Source organism: Hyaena hyaena, unplaced genomic scaffold (assembly GCF_003009895.1).
Source record: "Hyaena hyaena isolate Hyena2069 unplaced genomic scaffold, ASM300989v1 scaffold_280, whole genome shotgun sequence".
In the NCBI taxonomy this organism is placed as follows: domain Eukaryota; kingdom Metazoa; phylum Chordata; class Mammalia; order Carnivora; family Hyaenidae; genus Hyaena; species Hyaena hyaena.
This window is the reverse complement of record NW_024080912.1, coordinates 778,508-803,245: the sequence shown is the minus strand read 5'-3', so window position 1 is coordinate 803,245 and position 24,738 is coordinate 778,508. Positions and strand designations below refer to the sequence as shown.

The following is a 24,738-nucleotide window of genomic DNA, read 5'->3' as shown; positions in this document are numbered from 1 at the left end:
GTTTCCCTGCCTTCTAGTTTCAAGCAGCAGAACCTGGAGCAGCGCCAGGCAGACGTGGAGTACGAGCTGCGGTGCCTTCTCAACAAGCCGGGTGAGTGTGGGCACACGTGCTGCTCTGACACCTGCCCCGGGGACCCGGCGACAGGTCAGACTGGGCCCGGTGCTTACCCTCCAGACTGGGGACAGGCAGACTCTGGGAACGGGACCAGAGGAGGAGAGCCCTGGGAGGTGCCGTCTGGGTCACGTAACAGGTGGTACATGGGCTCGATGGCAGGGGAGGGAACCACACAGCCAGTGCGGGGGCGTGGACTCGTGTGGCATCAGGGATGACAAGGCTGTCACCCAGCACCAGGCCCGGGAGCAGACTGGCCTGTTTGGGCCGCTCCCTCTCCTGGAACTTGTGGGTAGATTGGCGCCTACTGGGGAGGGCCTCTGGGCTCCAGGGCCCAGGGCTGCCCCAGGTGCGCGGGTGACAGCAGATGCCTGTCCAGAGGCAGCTCTGGGCTTGTGGCCATCAGGCCAGAGCATGGCAGGATTTTAGCAGCAGTGGGAGGGAAGGCGGGTCCCCTGCACGCTCTTGGAGAGGCAGGAATGGCCTAGAATGGTGGAGGGGCAGCGGGAGGGACTGGGTGTGTGTGGAGTTCCATGGTTCTGTGTTCTGCCGCTAGCATGCTGGAAGCAGTCGGACTTTGGCTCAGGTCGTAATCTCATGGCTCGTGGGTTCGAGCCTCACGTCGGGCTCCATGCTGACATCTCAGAGCCTGGAGCCTGCTTTGGATTCTGTCTCCGACTCTCTGCCCCTCCCTTGCGCTCTCTCTCTCTTTAAAAAATGTTTTTAAAAAAATGCTGGGGGCAGAGGCAGGGGTGTGCAGGGGGTGGTTAGGCCGGTTTCTTAGTCTCAGAGTCTTAGTAGCTTCAAGTGTAAGACAGGACGAAGGTGCCCACCTCGTAGGCTATTCCTAGGACCAGGAGATGGTGGATATGAAGATACTCTGCCCTCGGAGGGGCTGATGGTTGATGGTTATTATGTGCGGCCGAGTTGGGGCCTGTGGCCATGACGTGTGGTTGAGCCACAGCTAGGCAGAGAGACCAGAAGAGCCATGTCTTGGCCACTGCTTGGTCCAGGCGGTGACCATCACTGTTCCCGTTTCACAGATGAGGAAATGGAAAGCTGGAGGTTGAGAGTCTTACCTGCTGGTGGTGGGGCTGGGCTTTTTTTTTTTTTTTTTTAATGTTTATTTACCTTTGAGAGACACAGAGCGTGAGCAGGGGAGGGTCAGAGAGCGAGGAAGACACAGAATCTGAAGCAGGCTCCGAGCTGTCAGCACACAGTCTGACACGAGGCTTGAACCCACGAACTGTGAGATCATGACCCGAGCTGAAGCTGGTCACTTAACCGGCTGAGCCCCCCAGGCGCCCCCGTGGATCTGGGCTTCTAATCCACGTCTCTGACCTGGCCTGTCCCTGCACACACAGCGTCTCCTGTCTGCTGGGACGGTGGCCCTGCCTCTCCGCTGACTGGGGAGGTTGAGGGGCTGGGTGAGGCCCCGAGTCATTCCCCGATCTCCTGAGGCCGAGGCAGAAGAAGCCACAGCGACATCCTGTGGCTGGAGGGGGCGCTGCACCTGTGCCCCCAGCCAGCCTAGGCCTGGGCTCATTGTGTGGCTTCTCCAGCCTTCTGTGCGATGGCAGCACGTCCTGGGTTTGTCATCCTGTCCCGGATGTTGCCCTTTGCAGGGAGAGACTGGTTTATAAGGCCCCAGATGGGCGAGGGGCCCATAACATAACATAACACCGCAAGGGCTATAGCCTGGGGGTGTCAGGTCACCCGGGCTCAAATACTAGCTCTCCCCAGCTGTGTGACACTGGTCAAGGACTTGGCTTCCTTGAGCCTCAGTTTTCCCACATGCAGGTTAGGGACATAACCTCCCCGGGCCCCAGGTTTGGGAAGTAGCAGAGTAGGATTGGATTTGCGGTGGTGACTCAGAAGCCCGTGCTGTCCCCAGAACCATGCTGGGCCCCCTGCCTCTGGGCTTTGGCAAGATGAGGTGTTAGGACATTGGGATGTGACTGGGGGGCCTCGGGATATTTATTTCGAGACAGGGAGGCCCGTGGTGCCAGGTGTTGTAAAGGGAAGGCTAAGTGTGGGCACCCTTCCCCTGGGCGGCTGTGGGCTGGATGAGAGGGGAAAAGGTACAGGCAGGCCCCTGGGGGGGTCCTGTGGGATGGCTCGGGCTCTTGGGAGGAGGCTGGTGGGGCAGCAGGTATGGGAGACCTCAGGGACACCTGCTGGCTGGGCTCCCCGCCCCTAGGGTCCCGACCCCTCACTTGATCTTAGCCAAAAGGCCGAGAAGCGATGGGTCCCGTCTTCTCTAATCTGCCCTCCTCCGTGGCATTGTATTAAGGTCCCAATATACCACTTGGGTCACACTGCTTCTACCGTGCAAGGACCCAGGGGTCCCCCCAGCCCTGCCCCACTCTGGCCAGCCCTCCTTCGGAGGCTCTCAGCAGGCCCGGCCTGAATCCTGCCTCTTCCAAGAAGCCACTCAGTGAACACTTGTTGAACAGAAGCAGGAATGCTTGGCAGGAGCTGGTCTCTATTCTCAGGACATGTGTTGTCGGGGCGCCCGGGGGGCTCAGTCGGTCAAGCGTCCGACTTCGGCTCAGGTCATGATCTCAGTTTGTAAGTTCGAGCCCCGCCTCGGGCTCTGTGCGGACAGCTCAGAGCCTGGAGCCCGCTTTGAATTCTGTGCCTCCCTCTCTCTCTACCCCTCCCCTGCTCATGCTCTTTCAAATATAAACATTAAAAAAAATTAAAAAAAAAAAAAAAAGAGCCTTTGTTGTGCTTGCCATGCTGGAGCCCCCTTGAAGGGGGTTGTGGTAGGGCTCCTAGCGTCCTTCGTCTCTTCCGTAATGACCTTCATTTCCCCCCAGAACTTGCAACCGCCACCCAGCTGGGCCCCTCCTTCCTGTCGTCACAGCCTCCAGCATGGGGCCATGCCGCCGCCGCCTCAGCGCTCAGGGCTTGGTGCCCGGCTTCCTGGGAAGGCAGGGCGGTTCCCCATCGCTCATGCCCCCCGCCTTTCTCCCTGGACAGAGAAGGACTGGACCGAGGAGGACCGGGGCCGAGAGAAGGTGCTGATGCAAGAGCTCGTGACCCTCATCGAGCAGCGCAACGCCATCGTCAACTGCCTGGATGAGGACCGGCAGAGGTGACATGGCGGGGGAAGGGCGGCCCCCTGGCAGCCCTGTCCTCGCCGCCAGCCAGCCCCGCGCTCCCTTGCCCGACCCTGGTGGAGGGGCTCAGGGGCCAGAAGGGACTGAGGGAATGTCCGGTCCTTTCTCCTGTGGGACCGTCGGCTTCTGTATCTTGTTTCAGGGAGGAAGAGGAAGACAAGATGTTGGAAGCCATGATGAGGAGGAAAGGTGAGGCGCCCCTGGGGGTCTGGTTTGCTCACCAGGACTGTCGGCGGGAGGGGGGCAGGTTGAACAGAGGGTCGGAGCGGGCGCTACAGGGGTGGCGTGTGCAAACCCCCAGCCTCTCTGTTGCCGGGAGGGCTGTGTGTGGCGAGGCAGGCCAGCCTAGAGCCAGAGTGGCGGTGGCCTGGCTGGGACCATGGGCTACAGGGGGCCGGGCCGGGCCAGGGGCACTTTCCTAGGGTGGCTGCCTGAAGCCAGGATTCCTCCTTGACATCTGGAGCTGATCTTGGAGGAGCTTGTGGGCTCAAACAGCAGTATGTGCCCGAAACAAGATGGTGTCCAGAACGGTTGAAAGGGCACTGGCTTGGGAGTCAGGAGAGCTGGGAGAGGGGCACAGTCCCCGTCCCGTAGGCCCAGAAAGGGGAAGTGACATGCCCCCACTGCCACACGAGGTGGAGGGGCAGAGCTGGCCCTCCGTCACTGCCCCTGGCCTATCCCGACGTACTGCCCTTTCTCGTCTGCAGAGTTCCAGAGGGAGGCAGAACCCGAGGGCAAGAAGAAGGGGAAGTTCAAGACCATGAAGGTGCTGAAGCTGCTAGGAAACAAGCGTGATACCAAGAGCAAGTCCCCGGGGGACAAGAGCTAACAGCGAGGGCAGCCGGCAGGGACTTTCACCCCTCCTGGCTCAGCCCCTGGGCTCCGTTCCGCTAGGGGGTGAGGGGACACCCCCTTCCCATTAGGATCAGTCCTGAGAAAAGATGACATGAGGGGAGGGGCCCTCTGGATGACAGGCTCTCCCTCCTCAGGGTCCTCTTGCTGGTCTGGGCCAAAGAGTTTTCTCCCTCCTTCTCTGAGCCACAGGCGGCTGTGGCTCAGCCCTGCCCGGTCTGCTTCTGGGGATTCCAGATGCTGGGACTGACCCACCGAGCGAGCAGGATCCTGGGTCCAGGGAGGGGCCGCAGCCGAGCACACCTACTTTGCCCACCTACCTGGCCCCTGCTGGGGCGGGCAGCCCCTTGGTCCCTCCTCTGACCTTCTGGACTGTGTCCAGATGGGATTCTTAGCTGTCACAGTTCTGACCTGGAGGTCCTTCTGCCCGTGAGGTCTGCCGTGGGCGGGGTCTCCTGCCTTCAGGCCTCTGCTGCTGGTGGCAGGCCGGTGCGTGGGGCTCGGCTGTGCCCTCTTCTTCCTGCCCCAGCCCTGGCTCGGAGTCCCCGTTGTCCTTTCCAGTGCAGGTGGCCCTGAATCTGGATCTCCTCACTCGGGAGCTCTATTTATGAGGTCTAATTAGGTGGGAGCTCATTACCGTGTCCTCAGACACAAAGGGGCCTGATGGACAGATCCCTCCTTCTGTCCCTCAGAGTTCTAGGAGGTGCCTCTCTCATCTCCCCTGGTTCCATAGGAAACCTCCCCCCTCCCCCCCCCCCCAGGGACACGGGCTGGGCGGCCACGCCGGGGTGGCTGGGGGTCTCTGAGAGGCAGGCCCCACTGGCACATCCGGTCCCCGATCATCAGCCACAGGAGGGTGCTTCACAGAGGTGCTAAATCCTGGTTCCTTAACACACTGTAGTCTGACCCCTCTTTTAGACTCTACCCACCCACCGCCCGCAGGGCTGGGGGGTGGCGGGCCTGTTCCTGTGTGTGGCCGTCACCAGTCTGTCTACTCACACCCAACTGTTGTCCGTTTTCTCCCGACCTGTTTTCCCAAAGAACTGATGGCCACTCCTCCCGCTGAGGGGGCCGTGGGCGAGGAGGAGCCGATGGGGACAGTGGCCTTTGCCCCGGGGAACGTGTCCAGCAGCTCTTGGTCAAAGCACTGTTGCTATAAGCTATCTCTGGGGTGCTCCAGGGCACCCCCCGGCACACCTCTGGGGAAAGTACGCACTGTATTAACTCACGAGGAATTTCCTCACCAACAATAAATGCAGACAACCTCAGCTGTCAGGGCGCTGGAGCCTCGGGTGCTTTGCCCTCAGCCAGGTCTGCCTTCCTCCCTGCCTCCGGCTCGTGCCGTGGCCAGAGACATCTCCGGTCTCCCCGGAGGGACCTGTGGGGCTGTTCCTGCCAGGGGCCTGGGCCCTCAGTGCCCGCCAGTGTCCACAGCCGGGAGAGGTGTCTCCCGCACCTGCCCAACCCCTGGTGGTCTCCCTCCAGACATGCCCGTGGACCTGGAGCTGGTCACCAACTCCCCAAAGGCTGTCAGGGGCCAGGCAGGTCACATGCATGACCGGGCTGGGCATTAAGGGAGGGGTGGCTCTGGCGGGCTGTCTTGATGTCCGGAGACTCAGGGGGCGGGGCCTGGGGGTGTCCGTGCCCCAAACTAAAGGGGGAAGTTCTTCCGTACTTAAGTCAACTGTAGCTTGTGGGAATGTGGGCCCAGCGTGGCCAGACTTTTCCAGTTTTCAGAAGAAGCTAGAACCCCAGAGTGTGTGTGTGTGTGTGTGTGTGTGTGTGTGTGTGTGTGTGTGATTTGTAACTGTTGGCGGCATCTCATCTGAATTTAAAGCAAGGACAGGCTGTATTGTCAAATACAGATGGTCAGATCCGCCCTGAAATTCTCCAGTTTGCCGCCTCCAGGCTACGGGACGGGGGCCTTTGAGGGGGAGGACAGCTGTCTTTGTCATGTTACACCCCTGCCCTCAGGTTCCAGAGGGACACAGGCCTCCCATGGAAATGTTCCTGAGCCAGCCCTTGATCTGGCCCCTGCCACTGACCCGTCTGAGGCTGCGGGGCCCTGTTTGTCTGCAACCCCAAACTGGGGGCACTGTGGCCTGCGGGATTATAGGAATCCCTCCAGGTGGGAGTGTTGGTTGAAATTTCCAAAAACAGTTTTTTGAGGGTGAAAAAGGCGATTTTATTAAAGCACAGGGACAGGACCCGTGGGCAGGAAGAGCTGCCTGGATTTCCAAAGCATTTTGATGTGCGGGGACAGGAAAGCGGCAGAGTATGGGGGAATGTGGGGCTCGTGGTGGTCAGAAGGCACAGGGGCCTCCGGGGACTGTGTGCCAGGCCTGGGGGGGGAGGCGCTGTTCTTGCGGTCGGAGGTCTCCATAGCCCTGTGAGGCAGGGCCTCCCCGATGGGCAGTCGTTGCTGAGTCTGGGGTGCTGCCCAGGCTCGCAGAGCACAGGCCGGGATCGGAGCTCCCAAGCCAGGCTCTTCTGGTCCAGCTCTCTCCCACCCTTGCGTCTCTGTGGGCCGCGGGTTTAGTGGAAAGGCCGGGAACTAACTTCTAACCCTGAGTGGGCTACTTGCCAGTTGAATGACCTTGGTTACGGTGCCTGGGGGGAGCTTAGATGTCACATAGTGGGTAGCAAGCCATCGCAGGGCTTTATCGAGCACATGGGCCGAGTGAAAGTCAGCACCGGTCACGGGGCCCGGCCGGGGGGTGTTCAAGAAGTGTTGGTTCTCATTTCCACTTGAGACGTGCAAGTGGTTAAGAAATATCTGGGCTTGAAAAAATCCGAACTCCTTGAACAAACAAGCCTGTCCCTCTGAAAACAAAACAGTGGGTGTGATGACCCACGTTAGAGGTATCTTACTGGTCAGTTAGTGGTAGTGGTTAAACCTAGGTCGAGGTAGGTAGGTGGAAAGGACTCCTATTCATTCCTCAGTTCTGAAAAGTAAACGCGTAGGACACACAGTGGATGCTGGGGGGCGGGGGGAGGAAGAGGCCCGTGGGATGCCCTCGGACACCTGGCCGAGAGGGTGCGATTGGGCCTTGCCTTCACTGGATGTGGACTCTTTCCCCTAGAAAAGACTCAAAAGTCATGTGTGTTTATGTGTGTGGTGCGTGTGCGCGCACGTCTGTGTGTGACTGACACTAGGGCTCGGCGGCTCAGCTGCCCCAGGGGGCCTTGGGCAAAGTCTTGAGGGACATCAGCTCATTCTCTGAGATGGGTCCATTTGCTAGGGTGCTGAATGCACCCAGGGTCCCCTGGGCCAGGGCAGTGCTTTGCGGCCATTTGACATGGCTGGAGGCCAGGGTAGGTGGGCCATCCGGAGGGGGGTGACCCTGCTTGGCAACGGGGTGGGCTCCAGTGGTCCGGATTGGGCTACTCTGCCCCTCTCTCTCGAGACAGATCAAGGGTGGCCAGCGCCTTCCTAAGTTCCTCGCTCCTCCTGTGGTCAATGTCTTCCATTTCCCGCAGTTTCTGCAAAGGGCAGTGGGGAAAGCTGGGTATCGGGGTGGGACCTTGAGGGGCCCCAACCCTGGGCCACAGGTGCCCTGTCCACTCACGTCTCATGTTGCACACTCACGGCAGACCCTCTCCCCCCCCCCGCCCCCTCCCCTGACGCTTCTACCTGGGAGATCTCAGCAAGGATGATCCCTCGGTACTCTCTGGCCTGTCCCAGCGCCTCCATGTCAGCCAGGAATTCTTTCCTGTCCTGGATTTCCTTTACCACTGGACAGGCGACAAGGGGTATCAGTGTACAGGGCAGTGGGGACCGCCGGGCTCCTGGGAGGGGCGGCGGGGGGAACAGCCTGCTCCCTCGGGGAGAGGAAGCGTTTCCGCCATCAGTGTTTTCCACTCATTGGCCCTCAGGCTTACCCTCCACCCCCCTGACTGTGGCACTGCCTCCCCCGCCTCCCGCCCCCCCCCCCCCCCCCCCCCCCCCCCGGGCCCAAGTGGCCCATCCGTGGCTTACGTTCTTCAAACCGGTCCAGCTCAGGGGCAGGGACCTCCTGTCGCACAGGAGGGGGCTTCCTTTTCTGTTCCTCGGAGTCCTTCCCAGTGGCAAAAATGTTCTGGAGTCTTCGCTTCTCCTTCTCCAGATCTCCTACGGGGCCCAGGACTGGCCTAGTTACGGCAGGCAAGGCACCCCCCTCGCGGTCCCCAGTTCCCAGCTGGGCATGCTTGTTCCAGGGCCCCGGCACCTCGTACCCTGGGAGCCCCTGAGTGTGTCAGGGGAGGGGGAGGCCAAAAGAACTAAGTCGGACCCCACACGCTGCTCTGGTGCAGAGCGAGGCCAAGAGAACAGGTCGCTGTGGAGGCAGCCTGCGTGGAGAGGCCGCGGGGAGCTGGTGACGAGTCTGGGTCAAGAGTTACCCTGGATGCCAGGGAGGAAGCGAGGCAAAAGGCTCTGAGAAGTAGGTCGGCGTGCCTACTGTGTGGGACTCTGTGACCTCAAGAGGGCGGGGGCCCTGAGATCTGACGGCCAAACGTGGGGACTGGTGGACTCCAGTTAATCATTACAGAGTTCCAAAAGAAAAAAAAAAAAAAAGAAAAAGGACCAGGTAACCGGTTTCTTCCACACCCTGAACACCCCCAAGCTAACAAGTGCCAAGGCTCAAGGGCATTAGTACAAACAGTGAGAGAATTTGATTAGACATGTGCTTGCCCTGCCCTGCGAGCTGCTTGGCCCCTGGGCCCCTCGGGGAGGGAGGTGGAAGAGGGGCTCTCGAGGCCCTGTCACTTACGGGTGGCTTGAGGCTTGAAAGGCTCCCGGCTGTAGGCCCCGCCGGCTTGGCACACCCTGGCAGGCCGGAGGTGGGGCCGGGCCGCCAGGATGGGGGGCAGGTAGATGGCAGAGGCTGGCTGCTTGGAAGGCAAGACCCTCTGGCTGGACGTCGGGCTGCACTGTAGGGGCAGAGTATCTCCTCCTGGGTAAGGAAGAAGGTTCGAGGTCGGGCGGGGGCGGGGGGGGGCGACCCACCTGGCTTTTTTTTTTTTTTCTTAATTTATAGAAGTCATACCTGCCTGTTCCAAGAAGTCAAACACTAGAAGTCTTCCCTTCCCCGCTGCTGCCCCCCACCCCTACCCCCATAGCGAGCGATTGTTATAATCTGGTGGTCTCGTTCCAAATGTTTTGATGTTAATACGAACACGTTCAAAGACGTGTGTGCGTATGTGAGCTTGGTTTTTTGGACACTGGATCATCCTGTGTTCTACTCAGTAATTGACTCTTCACTTAACAGTTTAGCGTGGACACTTTTCCAGATCACTTCATTTATATGTAACTTATTTTTTATAGCTATATACTAGTTCTTAGAACGGATACATTATTTATTCAGCTAGTCCTCTAATTTCGGAAACTCAGGCTGGTTTGTTTGTTTTTCCTACTACTTCAAACAATGCTGCAATAAACATTCTTGGGCATCACGGCTCTGTACTGCTGCTCTTATTTCTATACACGGATTCCGGAAACCTGCTTGGTCCTCAGACAGAGAGGGACCGTTCCGATGGTAATCCACACCAGTCCCCGCTACTGTCCCTCCTCGCTGTCTCGGCCCAGATCTGGGCATCCTCCCCCAGGCCAGCCAAGTGTGTCACCTCCTACCTGGTTCACTGACCCCTCCTCTCAGTTGTCCCAAAGCCCCACTCAGAGCAGCCCCTCCCTCCGTTGTTGTGATCTGGTCCCCCATCTACCTCTTCTACCTTTTCCAGCCTTCTGTCATCCACCCAGCAAAGACGTACTGAGTATCTGCTCAGTGCCAGGCCCAGGACACTGGGGGTAAAGCGGTAAGACAGAGTCCCCCTCATGCCACTTACAGTTGGGGTCGGAGGAGTGTGGATGACAATTAAGTAAAAGACATAGTTGGCAACAGGACAGAGATGGAACAGAGTATGTCAGAGCAGAATTTAGAGTTTTATTATTTATTTATTTTTTAATGTTTTATTTATTTCTGAGAGAGAGAGAGACAGCGTGAGCAGGGGAGGGTCAGAGAGAGAGGGAGATACAGCATCTGAAACAGGCTCCAGGTTCTGGGCTAGCTGTCAGCACAGAGCCCGATGCGGGGTTTGAAACCATGAACTGTGAGATCATGACCTGAGCTGAAGTCAGACGCTTAACTGACTGAGCCACCCAGGCGCCCCGAATTTAGAGTTTTGAATAGAGGAGGTAGGGAAGGGCTCGTGACGAGTTCAGACCCCAAAATGGTGAGTACAGATATTTTGGGGAAGAGCATTTCAGGCAGAAGGAACAGCTAGAGCAAAGGCTGTGAGGCGGTCATGTGCCTGGAATGTCGGAGTGACAGCCAAGAGGCTAGGGGGCCAGGAATGGAGCGAGGGAGGCAGGGGTATGGTGGGAGCAGAGGTCAGAGAAAGCAAGAGAAGTACAGGGGCTTGTAGGCCTCTGGGAAGACTGGCTTTTACTTTTTTTTTTTTTTTTTTTTTAATGTTTGTTTATTTGTGAGAGTGAGCATGCGAGAGCAGGGGAGGGGCAGAGAGGAAAGGAGACAGGAGAGAGAGACCCAAGCAGGCTCCGTGCTGTCAGCGCAGAGCCCGACTCTGGGCTTGATCTCATGAACCGTGAGCCGAAATCAAGAGCGGGATGCTTAATCAACTGAGCCACCCCGGCGGCCCAGATTGGCTTTTAGTTGGAGGTGAGTAACCATCAGACGGTTGGAACAGAGGAGGTACATGGCCGTTGGCTTGCTGCAGAAAGGACAGTGTGGGGGCCAAGGGCAGAGGTGGTCAGAGTTGGCATATGGTTTGAAGGTCGAGCAGACCCAAGCTGATGGGTTGGATATGGGGTCTGGGAGAAAGGAGGAGTTGTCAAGGATGGTTCTGAGGGGTCTGGCCGCTGGGCCCTGGAGTTGCCATTTCTTCCCACGAACCCTCCCCTTCTCACACCCTCTACCTAGAGCCACGCCACGGCCTTCCCACTCTTCTCTGAAGAGACCCTGTGCTTCCTGGAATGTCCCTCCTGCTCCCTCCGCTCCCTATTTCCACCTGTCCAGGGCCATGTGCCACCCCACCCCCTGGCCTACCCTCAGCAGATGATTATGGCCCGACTAATTCTGGGAGGTCAGGTGAAGGCGAGGGATTTGTAGCTAAGACCAGAATTTGAATGAAGCCTCAAAACAAGTAGGATTTGCTTAAGAGGAGGAACCAAAGAGAAGGGATTCTAGAAGGAAGCAGACCCAACACGACCACTTGGAGACACGTTTTTAACGTGAAAACTTAGGGGCACCTCGGTGGCTCAGTCGGTTAAGCATCTGGCTTCAGCTCAGATCATGATCTCACGGTTTGTGGGTTCGAGCCCTGCATCAGGCTCTGTGCTGACAGCTCAGAGCCTGGAGCCTGCTTCGGATTCTGTGTCTCCCTCTCTCTCTCTGACCCTCCCCTGCTCATGCTGTCTCTCTCTCTCTCTCTCTCTCTCTCTCTCTCTCTCTCGGAAATAAATAAAAACATTAAAAAAAGATAACGAATACAATGGGCGAGCTGTGGAAAGCCTTTGCATACTCTTCCTGTGGGGGAATTCTGCCAATTTCCTTGCTTCTACTAGCTAAGCTGTGAATGAATAAAATGAGGAAGACACACAGCCCTTTCGTCTGCAGAGCTTACATGGTATGTGCGTAACAGATTGCAGACGCGACCACGGTGAGACTATTTTGGCTGGGCAGGATGTCTCAACGAGGCCGTGATCTCTTGGGAGGAAGGCTAGAGACAGACGGCAAGAGGCTTTTTGTGGTGCAGGGATCCATGTCCCGGAAAGAAGCAAAGGCCCTGAATGGTCAATTTCCCCGGAGCAAAGGTCAAAAATACTATTCAATTTTTTTAAATCTTTTTTTTTAAATAGAATTTTTTAAAGTTTATTTATTTTGAAAGAGAGCGAGTGAGTGACCCAGGGAGGGGCAGAGGGAGGAAGAGAGAGAGAATCCCAAGCAGACTCCAGGCTATCAGTCTGATGGGGGTGTCGATCTCATGAACTGTGAGATCATGACCTGGGCCAAAACCAAGAGTCAGGTGCTTAACCAACTGAACCACCCAGGTGCCCCCCTTTCTATGGTCTTTAAATAAATTTTTTAAAAAATATTTTCTTTTTGAGAGCGCAAGCAATGGAAGGAGCAGAGGAAGAGGGACAGAAGATCTGAAGTGGGCTCTGGGCCGACAGCAGTAAGTCTGGTGTGGGGCTTGAACTCACGAACTGAGAGATCATGACCTGAGCCAAAGTTGATGCTTGACCGGCTGAGCCACTCAGGTGCCCCTGGTCTTTTCAAATGAGAACCCAGGGGCGCCTGGGTGACTCAGTCAGTTAAGCGTCCGACTTCGGCTCAGGTCATGATCTCGTGGTTGGTGGGTTCGAGCCCTGCGTCGGGCTCTGCTGACAGCTAGCTCAGAGCCTGGAGCCTGTTTCAGATTCTATACCTCCCTCTCTCTCTGACCCTCCCCTGCTCACACTCTCTCACTCTCTCTCTCTCTCAGAAATAAATAAAACATCAAAAAAGATTTAAAAAAATGAGAACCACAACCTTTTAATGTGAAGGAGCATCAAAAGTGTGGTCTAGAGTCCCTCTGCCCGGGAAGCCTCTGTGGACTGCCTCTTACTTTTCATGGTGTCCATGATGTGGCGCTGTTGGAAGTTGGTCAGTTTGGATTCCTTCATCATCACTGCAAAGATAAAGCATCTCCATGAGGCCTTCTGGGCGGCAGACAGAGCCCTTCGTCTCCCCCTGTTCTAGTGTAAAATTCTATCCTCTCCTAACCCCATTCTGCACCTCAGTACTCCTTCCCTTCTCTCCCCTTCCTGCTTCACTGTATTTTCTGTAACACTACCATTGAAATTCTATATAACTATTGTCACTCTCCTACTAGATTCTTAGCTCTGTGAGAGAGCAAGAATTTTTGCTGTTTTTCTTTTTCTTCTCATTTCTTTTATTATTAATTTTTAAGTTTAGCTTAAAACTTTTTTTTCTTTGAGAAAGAGAGAGAGAGAATCTGAAGCAGGCTCCAAGCTCAGTGTGGAGTCTGATGCGAGGCTCGATGCCACAACCCTGGGATCATGACCTGAGCTGAAATCAAGAATCGGATGCTCAACTGACTGAGCCACCCAGGCGCTCCATTTTCTTTTTTTCTTTCTTTCTTTTTTTTACCTGCTGTATCCCTAGCATTTAGAACAATGTCTCAAGCACATTAAGTAGGTTTAAATATTTTTGTGGTTGTTGAGTGAATGAACCATTGGACGGTATTTTATTAAGCTCGTGCCAGGCGCTGGAGGTACAGTTGTGAGCCCACACAGGCGCAGTCGCTGGCCTGATGGAGTTCATGATCTAGAGGGGTGGAAGAATATTAATCCAGGAGGAGACAACTCAGTATCTGACTCCAGGTTGCGCTGTCCATTGGAGGAAACGGTATTTGGTAGTGTGAAAGCACGGGGCTGTTGATTCCACTGTGGGGGTGGGTGGGGAGGAGATAAGGTTTCCTTGGGGAAATTGAAAGTGTGATCTAAGGGGTGCACAGGAGGCAATCCCTTCAAAATTCTCATTTCTTTGACTTTTGGCCACCTGCAAGTTGGAAGATCCCCAAACCTTTCTGAGCCCCAGACTTCTTATCTATAAAATGAAAATAGCAATTGCTAAGCCACAGGTCATGCAGGGAAGAACTGAGTTACAGAGGGGAACGGCTACCACCACTCTTCTCCTGTTCTTTAAACGCACTGACCTCTGAGCAGCTCGTAGGTCCCGGGGGTGTAAGTGGCTGGCCTGGGGCAGCGCCAGAACCCTGTTCCTTTGGTCACTGCCTTCACCCTTTCCTGGGAAGCCATGGAAGGGCCCTGAGGAGGGAAAAACGCAATGACAACCCCTGTCCCCCAGACCCCATTTCTGCTCCCGCACCCCCAACCCCCAGATGCCACCCAAAGTCTGGGAGTGGGGGTCGAGCCACAGCTAAAACGTGATGCTGCCGTCAGTATGGCGACGTGCCCTATCTTCCTACCCCGAACAGATACACAGGCAGATCCTCACACACGAACGGAGACCTCATCCTGACCCGGCGCCTGGGGCAGGGAAGCCCTCTCTGGAGGAAAGGGGCGGTTAGGATAAGCCGTGGTCCGGACAGTGCCCACTGTGGGAGAAACCAAAATTGAAACCTCACCCTGACGTAAGACCCCGGCGGGTGCCTCGTCCTCACAGGGAACGGCTGGGGTGTAACCGCGGCTCCGCAGCTGCACGGCGCCAGAACCCCAGCACAAAACCCTCCAAGGCTCAGCGACTAGAGCCCGCCCCCAGCGGCTCCGGCTACCATGGTAACGGGCACACGCCTCCCGACGCATGCGCAGTTACGGCTTCGGCCAGCCTACCGGAAGTACTTGCCTCCGGGTCACGGCGCAGGCGCAGAGGACGCGCGGCGCTGATAGAGACAGAGGCACACTGCTCTCGGGTCTGCGCGCGGGTCCCTCGCGCGGAGTGGGGTCCCTGCGGCGCCGGCGTCATGTCCGATAACGAGGACAAGTGAGCGCGGGGCCTTGGGGAGGGGCGGGTGAAACGGGAGCCTCGGTCGAAGGAGGCCGAGGAGCCAGGCGCGAGGGGCAGAGTCTGAGGGGACTGCGGGGGCCGAGGGGGCCGGCGGAGCCGGAGGGGAGAAGGGCGGGAAGCCGGGAGGAAGGATCCGTCCAGAGGCCCGCCTTGAGGAGCAGTGGAAAAGGTCTTTCAGCCTGCTTCCCGCGAGCCGGGCTCCGTGGCTTGTAATGAGAGTATTGAGGTGAATCAGGCATTGTCTCCGCTCACCGGGGACGCCCTTTTTAGAAGAGGGGACAGGCCCATAAACATCATGCGGGATCGTGTGAGAGTACGGGATAGAAGTTTTGTAGTATAAAAATAACCCAGGGGAGAGCCTGGCGAGACTCGGGGTGAGGGGTGGTAAAGATCTGAAGTGTTTGTAGTAATCTCGGTGAGAGAAGGTAGTGGCTTGGACTGGGGTGGCCCTAGTAGAGGTGGTGACAGGTGGTTTTGAATTCTGGGTTGATTTTGAAGCTAGAGTCCCAGGATTTCGTGATGTGTGGGGTCGGGAGGAGAGGTATCTTCTGAAGATAAAAATATTTGAGTCATATACAGGATACTGTATTTTATTTTATTTTATTTTTTAAAATGTTGATTTATAATTGAGAGAGACAGCATGAGCAGGGGAGGGGCAGAGAGAGGGAGATGCAGAATCTGAAGCTGGCTCCAGGCCCTGAGCTTTCAGCACAGAGCCCGATAACGGGGCTCGAACTCAGGATCCATAAGATCATGACCTGAGCCGAAGTAGGACACTCAACCTACTGAGCCACCCAGGCGCCCCTAGGATACTGTATTTTAGTCAAAACTAAGAATCAGGGGAGCATCTCCGGGGAGGGTCAGTAGAGAAGAGGAGATGGCTGTTAACTGTTAGAGCATTCTGGCATTGAATGCTTGCAGGGGAAGAGGGGAAACGAGCACAGGAGCCTGAGATGGAGCGGCCAGTGAGGTGGGGGAACCCCAAAAGAGAGGTGTCCTTGTAGTTAAGTGAGGAGAGAATATTGAGCCGGGGAGTGTGTGTGTTGGGTGGGGTGTGGGGGGGTGGTTTAGTGTGCCACTGATAAGACTAAGCTAAATGAGAACGAGAATTGTCCAGTGGATTTAGCCTCGTGGCAGCCATTAATGAACTTGAGAAGTCTGGTATTGCTAGAACTGTGGAGGGGAAAGCCTTACTGCAGTGAGATGATGACACAATTGGAGACAGAAGATGGACAGCTTTCATGAATTCGGCTCCCAAGAGGAGCATGGAAATAGGGCTCTGTGGGGGGATGTGGGGGACGGATAAGAGAAGTAAATTTTGTTTATGTTTTAAGAGGGGGAAATAATTGGGGGCGCCCGGGTGGCTTAGTCGGTTAAGCGTCCGGCTTTCACTCAGGTCATGATCTCGCGGTTCGTGGGTTCGAGCCCCGCGTCGGGCTCTGTGCTGACTGCCAGCTCAGAGCCTGGAGCCTCTTTCAGAGTCTGTGACTCCCTCTCTCTCTGACCCTCCCCTGCTCATGCTGTCTCTCTCTCTCTCTCTCTTCTAGAAATAAATAAAAAACATTAAAAAAAAATTAAAAAAAAAAAAGGGGGGGGAAATAATTACATGTTTATGTATCGGTGGGAATGATCCGGTAGAGAGGGACACAGTGATGACGAATGAATTTTAGCAAAAGTTGGGGGCTGGTGGGGCAAGGAGGAAGGAGTCAAATGGAACAGAAGTTTGATTCACTCAGTAGTAGTTATTTATTGAGTCCGTTCTGCATATCGAGGGAGATGCGGGTGTCTGCCGCCTTTGATTCTAGTAAGTGACGCTCCAAGTAACTGACCTCCTCTCCTTGTCCAGTTTTGATGGTGACGACTTCGATGACGTGGAAGAGGACGAAGGGCTCGGTGACTTGGAGAATGCCGAGGAGGTCAGTGTGTAGCTGTGGGCTTGACCCCCCCCCCCCTTCTCTGCAGCCCAAGCAGCCAGATAACCCGGCCGGTGATCCTTGTCTGAAAGCACTTGCCCCCCGCTTGGTCAGGTCCCCTGCCACTTGCGTGCCCAGTTAGAGTGAGCAGTGTCCCGGTCCTGGGCGGTGGCAGAGTCCAACAGGGTGGGCCGTGGCCCATGGCTTTTGGAGCAGTTGGTTTACCGATGAGTGAAAGGTTACCTTCTTTCATTCAGCAAGCCTGTGCTGATTGTTTATTATGTGTTAAGTAAATCCCCTGAGGGCAGGATTTACTTAAGGAGCCTTGGGGAGAGTGCCCTGGGGTAAAGCTGGAGGGGTAATCCCCCATCTGGTAGGATTTTATAGCCTAAAGGCACCTGGAAGCCTCCAACAAGTGTTATGGTTTTTTAAACGATTTTTTAATTTATTTTTTAAAGTAATCTCTACACCCAGTGTGGGGCTGTGGGGCTCAAACCCACAACCTTGAGATCAAGGGTTGTACTCTGCACCAACTGAGCCAGCCAGGTGCCCCCACCGACAGGGTTTCAGCCACGGAGTGGCACGACCCAGTGGTAGGCATTAGAAAGGGCATTCTAAGGGATGCCCGGGTGGCTCATGAGGTTGGTTAAGTGTCCAACTTCGGCTCAGGGCATGATCTCATGGCTCGTGGGTTCGAGCTCCCCATTGGGCTCTGTGCTGAAAGCTCAGAGCCTGGAGCCTGCTTTGGATTCTGTATCTCCTCCTCTCTATGCCCCTCCCCCGCTCACATTCTGTCTCACTCTGTCAAAAATAAATAAATGTAAAGAAAAAACCCAGAAAGGGCACCTGGCCTCAGAGTGACGGGTGGGTTGGGGAGGAGCAGGAGTTAAAGGCAGGGGCCGTGAGGGTCTCTCCGTCTGGGCAAGTGACCTGTGGCTTGGACGTGGGCGCTGGTAATTAGGTGATGAGAAAATGGACCGGAGAGGTCTTTTGGCGGATTGGACATGGAATTGAGAAAGTGGGAGGTGACTGGGGTGACCCCGGGTCTCTGGATTATGTGACTAGGTGGATGGGTTGCTGATTTCCTGGATGACATGGGGCTTTCTGTCCCGGGACTGACGGAGGAAGAAGTGCTTTGTGGCTCCTGGAAAGGGACTCATCCCTCAGTGTTTTTAGGCTGGGAAGCTGAGCCCCCAGTTTTGGATTTTTTCTTGCTGCATGGCATCCTCGGGCACCTGTTCACCGAATTGGAAACCTCCTCCCCCGTCCTGTTCCCCCACCATCCCTCTTCTGTTGATTCTGCCTCCTACACACAGTCCAGCCCTGTTTCTGTTTCTCCATTCTTTTTTTTTTAATTAAAAAAAAATATTTCTTTTGAAGGCGAGAGAGAGAGAGAGAGCATGAGCAGGGGAGGGGCAGAGAGAGAGAGAGGGAGACATAGAATCCAAAGCAGGCTCCAGGCTCTGAGCTAGTGGTCAGCACAGAGCCCGACACGGGGCTTGAACCCACGAGCCGCGAGATCATGACCTGAGCTGAAATCGAGAGTCAGACGCTTAACTCACTGAGTCACCCAGTCGCCCCTCTGTAATTTTTACACTATGTATTTTACTTCTTAATTTTGTTATCTCTTATAATGAGAGCCCTATAGGGAAAAGCATTTTTATCTGTCTTACTCATCTATTTCAAGCACTTAGAACACTGACACATAGTAAACACTCAAGAAACACTTGATTTAATTCTTTTTTTTTATGTTTATTTTAGTAATCTCTACACCCAACATGAGGCTTGAACTCATGACCCTGAGATCAAGACTCACATGCTGAACCAGCCAGGTGTCCCTAACTCTTTATTTATTATCGAATTTTCTTTAAACATTTATTCATTTTTGAAAGAGAGACAAAGAGCAGGGGAGGGGCAGAGAGAGAGGGAGACACAGAATCTGAAGCAGGCTCCAGGCTCTGAGCTGTCAGCACGGAGCCCGATGCGGGGCTCGAACTCACGAGCTGCGAGATCATGACCTGAGCCGAAATCGGCCACTCAACCGACTGAGCCACACAGGCGCCCCTATTTATTATCGAATTTATTCTCCTGCCTCAAACCGTTCACCCACCTTTTGCTCTGATCGTACTTCACAACCCGTGCATTCTCTCCCGCCGCTGTGCTTTCGTGCCTGCAGCTCAGCCTCCCTGCAATGCCCCTCCGGTCCTCTTCCTAGAGTTGCTTAAGTTTCATCTCTGAACAGTCTCCCTCACCCCCAGCGTGAGTTTGATGCCACCACCTTCTTGTGAACTTCATTGTACCCCTGCATCCCTTTTTGTTCAGTCTTGTCTCCTCCCCTGACTGCGAATTCTTTGAGAGCAGCAATGCTTAGCTCGCTGTCTTTTCGTCCATCATGACGTTCGGCGCATGACAGAGCCCTCATAAGTAACGGTCGGGTGCACGTGAGTCCACATGAGTCCCTGCCTTGACTTTGACGTTTTAGCCACTTGACCTGTCGATTCCGTTACCCTGTCTGAAAGGTGGGGTGCTCGCTCCTAGCCCTCTGCTTCGAGAGATTTGTGGTCTGTGCTGAAGGACTTCTTTGCATGCGGCTCATGTTTCAGGGCCGCCGCCCCTCCAGGCCGCCTGCTCCTCTCTTCCGGGTGAGCGGTTGGCTCTGGGATCCCAGTCGTGGTTCTTGTCTTCTGCTGGGTCTGAGACTTGGAGCAAGAGAGCTAACACGCTGAGCCAGGCCCTGGAATCCCCGCCGTGTAAGGTTATTGCAAGGACGGCGGGAGGTGTCACAAACTGCAGGTGTGCGCACCGGCACGTGGTTGGCGGTAGCAGTGGCGGTGATCGTAATCCTTGGCATCATCGTCCTGCCCCTCGACCCAGAAAATACACCTGAGATGTTCCCTCTATTCTGTCTTGGTGTCCAGGAGGGCCAGGAGAACGTCGAGATCCTCCCCTCTGGAGAGCGACCACAGGCCAACCAGAAACGAATCACCACACCGTATATGACCAAGTATGAGCGAGCCCGCGTGCTGGGCACCCGCGCTCTCCAGATCGCGTGAGTGTGTGCACCCCTTCGTGATCTGTTCTGTCGGTCAGGCCACAGCGAGCCCCCGAGCCACTGACGTGGCCCAGCTGGCACCTGGAAACACTCTCCCTGCTCTCACAGGCTAAACGGGGGTGGTGCTGTCTGCGTGCCAGGCACCGGTCTAGACTCCTGCCCTCAGGGAGTTTGGGATCCAGGAGGAGAAATAGGACATGAATGTCTCAGGAGCCAAGTGATGGACAATAGAAACATAATAAAAATGCAGAACTTGAGAGCTTGTTAGGTTAGTAAAGCAAAATGAAGGAAAAAAAGTGTGAACTCAGGGAGCCATAAACCGTTGTGGGCTGGTGGGTCAGGGGTGCTGTGGCAGTACCTGTCTGTCTGGCTTAAGGTGGTTTTTGACCCAAGGTGGGCTGTGGGCAGCCCAGAGGAGGGGGGGGCCCTCCATGAAGAGGCCAGGCTGGAGGAGCAAAAGCACAGAGCAGCCTTTCCTTTCTCCTAAGTTTGCAGCCAGGCAGAGAAGGAGAAGGTTCAGGAACAAGTCTGTGGACGGGTGATTCTGTCAACTGAACGTGAAAACGTCCGATGACTGCATAGTCCCCCTGTCGCCCAGAGGCGCTGCAGGCATCCAGAGGCTGTGTCTGCAGGGGCCGACCCTCCTGCCAAGGCTGTGGGTGAACACACCCGAGGGCAGCCTGTCTGTAGGTGGAGGCTTTGAGAAAGCGGGGACTGTCGCTGCCGGGCCACGGCCGCTTTTCCTCCCACACTCGCTCTCGGGGGTGACTACTCTCTCCTGCGGAGGAGTGAGTCTGGGGACAGGGAGGGGCAGATGGGCTGCTCCTTCCGCTGATGGAATGTCCTTCCCAGGGAAAGAGAAGGCTGAGGAAACGAACCCCCACCCCAGACCTCTTACAAGCTCGTGCGGGAGACGGTGGCTCCCTGGTTGGATGGGTGCTGCAGGTCGGAAATCGTGGAAAACTGGCTAGAGAGAAAAGCCGGGGTCGCTCTGTGGGGTCCTGAATGCTAGAGGAGACTCTGACCTGAGTGTTCCCTCCTGTGTCTCCGAGTAGCGTTGGGCTTTATTTTATCCCCCTTAGTCCTGTGGGCTAACAATGGCCACCGCATCCACTTCGAGCAGCGTGTCACCGGTGGGTGGCGCTGTTCCTCACCTTCTTTAAAGGAGCACAACCTCTCCCCAGCCTGCTTGCACGCCTGGCTGGTCCGGGGGGAATTAGGGCTGCCCTCAGTAGGGCAGTTGTGATCATCGCCGGCTCGGGACCGTGTGGGCCTGCACCCTCAGTTGTGGCGGCCACTAGCTACGTGCAGCCGTTTATGTTAAGTAAGAACAAGTGAAAATCAGAGGTCAGCCTTTCAGTCTCATTCGCCACGTTTCAGGTGCTTGGTAGCCACCCCTGGCTAGGGACTCCGTAACGGATAGCGCAGATCGAGGATGTGTCCGTCATTGCCGAGCGTGCCCGTGGGCAGTGCTAGTCTAGGCTAAAAATGCTCCAGTGGAAAGAACCACTTCCAATTTATTTCTCAAACAAACAGTGTTTGCAGACTTGTTCGGCACTGAACAAGGTACCGTGCCTGCACCCGTTGGGGATGTGAAGATGATTCCAGACTGGTCCCCCTGGTCCTCCAGGTGTCTGCTGCCTGGTGGGGGAGATGGCTCACAAATAGCTAGAACCCCAGGCCGACGGGAGCAGTGCTTTCCCGAAGGCACGGGGAAGAGAAGGGGATAGTTGTGGGGGTGACCGGGAGAGCCTCACAAGAGGATTAGAATTCAAGAGGGGACGGGAAAGGACAGGCGGTTTTGCGGGTGTCCCAGGGGCCAGCGACGGCACGAGGGGAGGCAGGCAAGCACGGATTGTGGTGGGGGAGCGGCAAGTAGCTGGGGCACCGAGGGCTGGAGACGGTGTCACCAGTGCCTTGAGTGACAGGTTCAGAAGATCGGCATGCATTTGGTGGACGATGTGGGGCACCTAGAAGTTCGGAGGTGAACGTTCAGTGCGCTGCCACCACCCAGGTCCCGCTTTACTGCGGGAGAGAAGCTTGGTTCGACTCGGTTGGCTCAGTTGTGCCCCTTCCAGTTAAGGGTCAGGACGCTGTCTGGTGGTTCCCAGCTTGCTGGAAGCTCGCAGACAGCCAAGGGCTGACTCTTGTCCCCTAGTACCAGGCATGTGACGCTGCACCTTGTAGGCCCTGAGCAAATACTTCTTGGATCTTTTGGATGAAGTCTCATTCTGGTTTATTAGCACCACCTGGTGGCAGATGCTCACCACAGCCGCTTCCTAAGGCTCATTGCCAAGTTTGTGGGGTCCCTGGTGCAGACAGAATACCTAAGGGCACATGCAGGATTTGCACGTTGTGTGCACAAGGCTGGATGAAGGAACCTGAGTTATTCATATCTTGAAAGAAGGAAGGTGTAGGCAGATCAGGAAAAACATTTTGCTACATTCCTTAAAGCTTTAAATTTGGGGTAGAATTTACATACTTGAGAGGGGATAGAGGGAAACTTTTAATATTATGTCTCTGCTCCTGCGACATGTTCGGCTTTTAGGAGTAACAGAAATCAAAACAGTAGTAAGATTAGTAAGTTACATGTGTAAACTGCTGGCTCTCACACTGGCTGATGGTCTGAATCTCCTGCTAAGCTTTGCAGATGGCGGTTCTCAGTCTCGTTCACTAGAATTTCTGTTCAGGGGGCCTGGAGCAGGACCCGCGAGCCTGTATTTCTAGCATGCTCTCCTCGTAATTCTTAGGATTGTCAGGGTTGGGCTCCATTAGGATAAGCTTGTGCTGAAATCATGAATGGTGGCTCCCTAGGAGGCAGGCCTCGGATTGGCGTTCCTCCTGGTCATTTTTAGAGCCCCTTCTGAAGAGCAGTTGTTGGTTTGGGCACGTGGCCCTGGGCCGCAAGGTGCCCCGGCCTAACGCAGAAGACTGCAAATGAGCGGCGGCAGTGCAGCGAGATGGAGAAGCTTATGTCAGATGAGTCTGGGCGTCTCCAGAGTAGGGCTTCCCAGTGGAGGGATGGCGGGGCCTCTCCCAGGTTCGTAGGGAGAGGATGCAGAAGGGGGACAGCGGGGTGCACACAGGGACCCGTGGGGGCTGGGCAAGGCGGGAACGTGGGATGAGTACGGGCAAGTAGCACGCGAAGGTGCTCCTAGAAGGGTGGGCAGGAGTCAGACTGTGTTCTGGCTGACGGCTGTGGGGCGCCACGGACGGTCGTGAGCAGGCGCGTGCTGACCGTAGGCCCGCGTGGGCGCTGGACGTGCGGGGCGCCGAGCGGCGCTGCCAGGGTGGAGAAGGAAAATGAGCTGGCTGGGCCCTGAGGCAGGCCTGAGGGGTTGGGTTAGAGCGAGCCTTTGCCTGCCTGTTCCTTTGTGCTGGAACATTCTGCCGTGGCTGCCAGGCTCCGGGGCCTGTGATGGGTTCCGGGGAAGGTCCTTGGCAGGGGAGCTGGCCGGGGGCGTGTCACGCGGCCCAGAGATGAAAGCCTGCGTGACGTTCATGCTATCTCTCTCAAGTTTAGGGGTCTTTAGCCTGCTGGTGGGAGGTGTGAGAGCACAATGGCTGGAACGTGTGGGATTCAGATGGCTGTGTGGCCTTGGGCAGATGACTGATCTCTCTGTGCCTCAGTTTCCTCATCAGTAAAATGGAAATCATAGCAGTACTCACCTCACATGGGATTAGCTATGTAAAGAGCTGAGAACAGCACGTGGTTCTTAGTGAGCCTTTAGTCGTTAGTGACATTTTAGTGTCATGGGTGAGGCAGGACCTTGTGTCTCCCATTTTCAGATGAGAATACTGAGATTTGGAGAGAAGTTCGGTGTCTTTGGAGGCAGAATTCAAATCCAGTCTCCTGGCTCCCACTGGCTTATACTCACCGTGGCAGTGCCTCTGAACGCGTCCCCACCCCCCATTATTGCCTGTCTCCCCGTAAGGTGACCTTTCTAGGTGAGGACTGGGGTGCCGATCTGAGCCCCCGGATTTCCTCCGGGGCCCCCCCACCCCCCTCACCTGTCCCTGTGCCTACAGGATGTGCGCCCCTGTGATGGTGGAGCTGGAGGGGGAGACAGATCCCTTGCTCATCGCCATGAAGGAGCTCAAGTAAGTTGCCTGGATCATGGTTCACTGCTCCGGGGCCTTGCGAGCCCTCAATCCATCGGGCTCCCTGCTGCTCACCTCTGCCCCCACAGCCCTGCCTGGGGAGGTGACGTTCTCGTTCCTCTATGTCCTCAGTTCTGGAGTCAGCCCGCCAGGCAGGGGGGTGGGAGGGGGCGGGCAAAAAGGGAGGGCTTTGATGAGTCAGGGGCCTCTCCTGTCTGTCAGAGGCCCCCTCTTCCTGATGCACTTGGCCGTACCAGGTTCCCTCCACACTTGCCATCCTCACCGCTTCCACCCTGGGGAGACAGAGCCTTTCCAGAGCCGCTGGCCCACGCCCGGGGCTGCAGGGACCCTCTTCTTACCGCAGTTGCTTTTCCACGCCTAGTCCCAAGAGGATGCTGCTGAGACTTCCCTTCCCTTGCCTTCTGCACACCATGCGTCCCTTCTGCTATAGAGCTGGGGTCGCCAGCCCTCACAGACACGTGTGACTTCTCCCTGCCGCAGGGCCCGAAAGATCCCCATCATCATCCGCCGCTACCTGCCGGATGGGAGCTATGAAGACTGGGGCGTGGATGAGCTTATCATCACCGACTGAGCTGGGATCGCCTTCCTGACTGTGCCTCATCCTGCTTTCGATTTTCACGTTCTGATACATGTAAATAATAAACTGTCCAACCTTTCAGCCCCCCTGCCTCCAGCTCTCTGGGATGCCCGCCCGCTCCTTCCCTGTTACTGCCCTGCTGCCTGGCGGCTGCACCCATTCCCACAGCCCCATGACTGTCCACTCCAGAAGCACCGGGGGCCGCACTCCGTGTGGGCCCCCCGCATCCCTCCCTCCGTCTCCCCATTCCCCGGCGCAAAGGCCGGTGCGGGGAGACACCTCAGCTGCCTTCCCGGCAGACAGACGAGTCTTTGTGCCCAGAGATCTGGTTGCCACGGAAACCCCCAATTTCCTCTCCAGTGGGGACTGGCTGCAGGGGCTTCTCCCTTCTCAGGAGTATCACAGAGCAGGTCTCATCAAGCCACCCATTGTTTCCTGAGGACCTGCCTCGAGCCT

At 56.1% G+C, this 24,738-nt stretch overlaps 3 protein-coding genes across 5 annotated transcripts in view; 2 read left to right on the top strand and 1 right to left on the bottom strand.

The window, feature by feature from the left end:
• The window catches only part of MICALL1 (MICAL like 1), a 30,843-nt gene extending 21,319 nt beyond the window's left edge, over nt 1-9,524 (top strand). For both annotated transcript variants that reach the window (XM_039246113.1, XM_039246112.1), the window contains exons 13-16: nt 18-91; nt 3,098-3,212; nt 3,380-3,426; nt 3,945-9,524. In XM_039246113.1, coding sequence (XP_039102044.1) covers nt 18-91; nt 3,098-3,212; nt 3,380-3,426; nt 3,945-4,066 — 358 coding nt within the window. In that variant the 3' untranslated portion in view covers nt 4,067-9,524. The remainder of the gene's footprint in view (nt 1-17; nt 92-3,097; nt 3,213-3,379; nt 3,427-3,944) is intronic.
• Nucleotides 7,474-14,380, bottom strand: CUNH22orf23 (chromosome unknown C22orf23 homolog). The gene is made up of 7 exons (XM_039246114.1): nt 14,239-14,380; nt 13,807-13,918; nt 12,694-12,756; nt 8,841-9,023; nt 8,069-8,200; nt 7,724-7,824; nt 7,474-7,572 (listed from the first exon to the last, which is right to left on the bottom strand). Exons 2-7 carry the CDS (start codon nt 13,907-13,909, stop codon nt 7,474-7,476), a joined length of 681 nt encoding a protein of 226 aa, XP_039102045.1. The 5' UTR covers nt 13,910-13,918; nt 14,239-14,380.
• Nucleotides 14,381-14,468: 88 nt separating this feature from the next.
• POLR2F (RNA polymerase II, I and III subunit F) lies at nt 14,469-24,363 on the top strand. Of its 2 annotated transcripts, none has more exons than XM_039246173.1 (5): nt 14,469-14,594; nt 16,465-16,534; nt 19,450-19,580; nt 23,613-23,684; nt 24,186-24,363. In XM_039246173.1, the coding sequence occupies exons 1-5, from the start codon at nt 14,575-14,577 to the stop codon at nt 24,274-24,276; spliced, it is 384 nt and encodes a 127-aa protein (XP_039102104.1). In that variant the 5' UTR covers nt 14,469-14,574; the 3' UTR covers nt 24,277-24,363. The 2 variants fall into 2 exon arrangements, with proteins under 2 accessions (XP_039102104.1, XP_039102105.1); XM_039246174.1 differs by lacking the exon at nt 14,469-14,594 and adding an exon at nt 14,718-14,844.
• Nucleotides 24,364-24,738: the final 375 nt, after the last annotated feature.